General features: G+C 64.2%; 1 protein-coding gene across 2 annotated transcripts in view; it reads right to left on the minus strand.

The window, feature by feature from the left end:
• Positions 1 to 1,455: 1,455 nt before the first annotated feature.
• Positions 1,456 to 5,577, minus strand: part of FAM53A (family with sequence similarity 53 member A) — a 16,477-nt gene continuing 12,355 nt past the window's right edge. Inside the window, exons 2-4 of one of the 2 annotated variants that reach the window (XM_023520226.1) lie at positions 4,019 to 4,073; positions 2,545 to 2,795; positions 1,456 to 2,286 (exon numbers count right to left, since the gene is read on the minus strand). In XM_023520226.1, the coding sequence (XP_023375994.1) occupies positions 1,762 to 2,286; positions 2,545 to 2,795; positions 4,019 to 4,073 (831 nt within the window). In that variant the 3' untranslated portion in view covers positions 1,456 to 1,761. Of the gene's footprint in view, positions 2,796 to 4,018; positions 4,074 to 5,577 lie in introns of both variants that reach the window. The other variant, XM_011374684.2, reaches the window with a different exon arrangement.

A 5,577-nucleotide genomic window follows, 5' to 3' on the forward strand; every position in this document is an offset into this window, starting at 1 on the left:
GGAGCTGGCCAGCTGCCATCAGCAGCCGCTCCCAAAGGCCAGGGCTGAGCAGGAGCCCAGAGCGGGGCCCCCAACTGCCCACGAGCACCCGCCATCCAGCACACGTGTGCACTTGACCAACAGGGCTCCAGATCCACCGGCCATAAGCGGCTCCATGGAGCCGGCCTGGCTGACCCCAGAGCACCTTCCTCGCCCAGCCAAAGGGAGAGGACCGGGCCACAGAGGCCTGAAGGGCTCGGTGGACCCACCCTGCAGTGGGACAGAGATGGCCAGAAGCGAGGGCACCTGTGTGCATCCAGTGGACTCATATGCAGGCAGATACACCAAGACTCTCCCAGGTCCTCCCTGCCTCCTGCAGGAGGGCCAAAGGCCCCACCAGGCCCCCTCCTGAAGCCTGGCTACGCCCCCGTGTCACTGGATGACGGAGGAGCGAGGCGCTGCCCGGCACCCCTCACACGCACGCACTTCCAGGGCCACCTCGCTGCAGCGGGCAACTGGGCTCCCGCAACACCCTGCTGGCTGCGCCTCCCAGAAAGAAGGTGGAGAAGACAAGTGGGAGGTGTGACCGTGGCGGACACTCCCGCGGACCTTTCTGCTGAGCCGTTTCTGCCCAGAGGGAGGAGGAACCCGCGGCCGGCTTTCCGTTCCGGAAAGTCCCCGAGCCAGCCTTGGCCTTGGCACGGAGGGCAGGGGCCGCGGACCGACAGTTCTGGGCTTCTGACAGCCGTGTGCCCGCGGGCCTGCCCTCCGTTAACTAGCACGGGGGCCCCCGAACCCAGTCGGCACTGACCAGGAACTGCCTGCCGCCTGAGAGACTCCTCGCGGCCCCCTCCCACCCCAGCGTGCCCCCGCAGTCACAAAGGCCGGGGCCCGGAGCCCAGGCCACCCGCTCCCCGCCAGCCCCACCTCCGGCTGCAGCCTGACCCCACACGTGGGTGCAGCAGACGAGCGGGACGGGGTCTCCCTCCTCCACGGTCCAGGTGGCCACGGAAAGGCCGCAACCTGTCCGACCCCAGCCTGACCCCTCTCGGGAGCCAAGGTCCTCTTTTACATCACAACTGTCGCGTTCACCCAGCCACATGACGACTCTGGGATGAGACGCCCAGAGTCAGGTGGCTCTCAGGACAGCCGTGTCCACCATAACAGGTCAGGACATCCCTCTGTCCGCCCAGCGCCCCCGCCAGGAAGCCTGGGCTTGGGGGCCCTGCCCAGCTACCGGGAGGATGCTTCAGAAAACCCAGCATTCAAGAGAGGCAAGGTGACAGGGATGTCCAGGGCCACACTGCTGTGGAAGGCCTGGGTTCCGTCTGGGTTCTGACCGTGGAGAGCCGCCCCAGGCCATGCTCTGGAGCCACACGCCCCACGTGGCCCACGGAGCATGGCCGGGCCCAGCGGGCAGACCCCGCACCCCCTCCATCCTCACCCCAGCAGGCCCCATTTTCGCTTCCTCAGCCCCCTCCCCCCACAGCAGGTCCCCAGGAAACGAGATCGTGCCGCACGCCTGGGCTCCGTCTTGCTCCCCACGATGGCCCTGCAGTGACGGTGCGGTGACGTCGCCCTCCAGACACATGGAGGTGCCGCACTCTGGGCTGTTTCTTCCCTCTAGCGCTGCTCGGAACGGCACGAGCAGAAAACAGGGTGGAAGAGACTGGTGGGCCCGCCTGCCTTCAGTCTGGCCCACACCCCAAAACTCACAGCACACGCTGTCCCCAAAGAGGTGTCAGCAGAGGCCGTGGCAAAGACCCCAAGGAGAAGTCTGGATCAGAGCGGAGCCGGCTCAGCCCTGGACGGCCTAGGACGGCCCCCACATCCCAAACTGTCGCCCAAAGAGCAGCTCAGGGCCCTGCTCCCCGCTGCGCCCCCTGCAAGCCAGACCCAGACCCAGGGCCAGCGTGGACGGAAGGGGGCGAGGAGCAGGCAGCGGGCGGGAGGCGTGGCCGCAGTGCTGCTGCTGGCGACGCTCTGGCCTCGGACTCGCCGAGCACGCAGCACGCCCCTGAAGCTGCGCAGAGAACACAGCCCCGCGCCAGCCAGCCTGTCCCCAGACCCGCCCACGGGGAGGAGCGGCGTCAAGAGGTCTGCACGGGACGCAGGAGGAAGCCTCACCCGCGTCATCTTCAGAAAGTCCAGGGACGGGCGCGGCCACCGAGCGTCCCCCTCTCGCCGGCGCTTGAGCCGGCCCCTCCTCCCGGGGAGCACGCAGGGCTGCGAGCGGCTCCGGGGCAGGCCCAGCCGCCGGCCCGGTTCGGGCGTGCATGGTGGGCTGCCCACGTCCGCCAGGTGCTCCTGCGACAGGGACAGGCGGCGACGTGAGGACAGTGCACAGGGACCAGGACACCAGGGCGGGCCCGTGCCACCCCTGCTGCCATCCGCAAAGCCACTACTGGCAGAGGCAGGCCGGGGAGCTGGGGGTGGGGTGGGGCTGGCCTCGGGGAAGGCCCCGCCTGGTGACTCGGTGCTCCCCAGCAGGCTGGGGCCCGGGCCCCCCTGCAGCGTGGCGCTCCCGCCACTGTGACACCGTCTCTTGGAGACCGGAGTCCAGACCTTGGAGCCGCCAGGGCGCCACGGGGACCGGCAGCGGGCCAGCTCGTCTGGCTCGGATAGGGACCGGCAGTGTCGCTTGGTGGGTGGTGCCAGGGGCGGCCCCGAACTCTCCCTGAGGTCCACGGAGCTGACCGCACCGAGGCCCCTGCTTGGCCCGCAGGGGCCTGGAGGGAAGGGGAGAGCAGGGCCCGTGGCCACCTGGCTTCCGACAGGCTGTCCTCCACTTAAGACCGTCCAAGGGCGCCTGTCTCCTGGGGAAACAGGAAGGAGAGACAGGTGAGCAGCAGGCACGCACACCCCCCGCCACGCCATGGGGAACAGGAAGGAGACAGGTAAGGAGACAGGTGAGCAGCAGGCACGCAGACCCCCCGCCACACCTCGCACCCGCCAGCCTCAGGGCAGGGCCACGCCGCCAACGGACACACAGCCATGGGTCCCAGGGGCACTGAGGGACCGAGTACATTGGGTGTGGGGCGTCCCCACCACCGAGGGTGCCAGCCACTCCTGCCTGCCCGGCCACTCGGTCGTGGCACCCCGCACTTCTCCAAGGGTGTGGTCAGAGGGCAAGGGGCGGACCCCGCAGCCAGTAGTCCCAGGGGCTCTGGGCAGGGACGGGCCACAGGCTGGGCGCCGGGCCACCTCCTACTTCCATCGGTCCTCGGGGCATCTGGGAAAAACCTGCACGTGAGGAGTCTGGGGCGCCACCTAACACGAGATCGCCGCCAACGGCCGTGGTGACCGGAGGGAAGGCAGGCCTCAACTCACCTACAAGTCACACAGCCAACACGCTTCACTGTGACCACTGACACCGAGCGCAGGCTTGTCAGAAGCACACGTGCCATCGAGCTTCTCACACTCGAACACTCACACCCACATACTCCGTGTACCCTCATTTTCACACTCACGCTCTGCTCACTCGTACTAGCTTACACACATTCACACTCAGTCATGCTTGCACACAGGCACTCACTCGTGCACCTGTACACTGATGCTCACGTGGTCATTCACACTCATTCACACTCGCATGTACACACACACGCGGGGTGGCTGGGCCACCTGCCCCATTCAGGTCACAGGGCACATGTGGGGGCCATGCCCTGGAGGGGGTGAGCCAGTCCCACACACTACAGGGCATGACCGTCCCCGACACACACCGCTGGCCCAGCATGCGCCACACCAGAGCTGCAGCAAACACCGCGTGCCTCGCCTGCCCTGGCCACAGGATCCCGGGGGGCAGCCTTTCCCTAACAGCGTCAGCCCCAGGTCCTGCGGGCCTGGCCTCTCAGACTGGCACGGGGAGAGGCCACGTGCGCCGACCTTCTCGGCGTAGACCGTAGATCGCTGTTCGTGGCTTTGGCTCCAGACGTCAGTCTCCCGCTCGATGCAGCTCCCGGCCCAGGAGCGCGGCCCAGCCCCGCTCACAGCCTGCGGCCACCGCAGCCCAGGAAAACCCGCCGGGCTTACAAACACTTACCATGGGTCTCAAGAGGGAACAGACAGCCACTTTTGCTCAGTTTCTCAGCAGAATACTGAAAGTGATAAGAAAGAAGTTCCACGTGAGACTTCAGAACAGGACTAAGAACCAGGCCTATGTTTCCATCGCTGCGATAAACCCCTCCCCAACACTGTCTTCTTGGTGACTGAAGAGCAAAACAGTGACCCATGGAATACATCTTTTTCTTAAGGTCTTAAAAGCCCAACAACATCGAACTGAGTAAAGGGAACACTGAGCCACGAGCCTGCGCCTGGAGCGGGCCAGCCCTCCGTCCACCGCCAGCAGCTGCGGCCATGCCGTGGATGGCGGCCTACAGAGAAGGCGCTGCCCCTCTGGGACAAAACTGTCTCTTTCAGCCGCGGCTGCCAGTGACGTCAGGGCCTGCTCGGCAAGCTCCAGGCCCTGGCTCGGGCATGGCACCCTGGGGGACTAAGCCCCACCAGAACCCAGAGGCCACATGCAGGAGGTGCGTGTCCTGCCGAGGTCACGCAGCTGTCACTAACCAACTGGCCACTGCGGGACCCCTAGAAACTGGGCAAGACCCCCCATGCTGTGAGAACACGGAGCCCCTGGGAGACACTGCCATGCACGCAGCAGCCTTTCTACTCAAGAGAAGCGGGGCACATGACCACGAAGACTGGCACATGCGAGCAGCGAGCAGCAGCATCCTCAGCCAGAGACTGGAGACCACCCGTCGTCCTCCGACGGGGCGGCCGCCTATGCGCACCGGCGTCTTTAAAACCCAGATTTAAAAACCCGCGGGGACCAGGGGCTACTGCACAGGACAGCATCGCGAGTTCCGATCAGCAACGTGCAGAACGAGCTGGGGAGGGGGACACGTGAAGAGACATCTCTTAGAGACACGCACTGAAACGTCTACCGAGGACAGACGCCTAGCGGGTGCTGTGAAGCAGCAGGACGGGCTGGGCCAGGGCGCACGGCGCTGGGCTGGGCTGGCGCAGCCGCGCTGGCCCGGTGCGTGGGGTCTGCGGCGTTTCTAACTCCCCACTCGCGCCCACATTTAGACGTAGCCACGAAAATACTATTTTAAGTTGCCTTTGAAAACTTCGGTTTCTATTTTTATACAACAAATTGGCTTTTCAACTGATTTGTTTCAGTGGATGTTAAAAGGAACCCGTGTTGAGCCATTTGCCAGTAACGGAAAGAGCTGGTCTCATGTACGAGTGTCACTGACCACCAGAGACAGGGTTCCAGAGTTCTCCCAGAGCTGAGCAACTGTCCTAATTGTAAACGGTATCAAAGAACCACATAAACTAAAAGTCAAAAATCAAATGGGTGATACAGACGGCAGAGACTTCTTTCTCAAAAAGATATGACAGTTTGCGTATTTCACTGCACGCAAATTATCTCATTTTTTAAAAAGTGGACGTTAGAAAAAGCAGGTGCTAGAAACAAAGTCCATGGACCAAGTCTATGAAACCACACAGATGCATCAGCGGCGCCCGCTGGGGAGCTGGTGAGACGCATCCGGTGATAAGGGGACCTTTTTCCAAACTATTCACGTCCTGCACAGACAG

The sequence above is a fragment of the Pteropus vampyrus genome, unplaced genomic scaffold (genome assembly GCF_000151845.1).
Source record: "Pteropus vampyrus isolate Shadow unplaced genomic scaffold, Pvam_2.0 Scaffold253, whole genome shotgun sequence".
NCBI classification, from domain to species: Eukaryota; Metazoa; Chordata; class Mammalia; order Chiroptera; family Pteropodidae; genus Pteropus; species Pteropus vampyrus.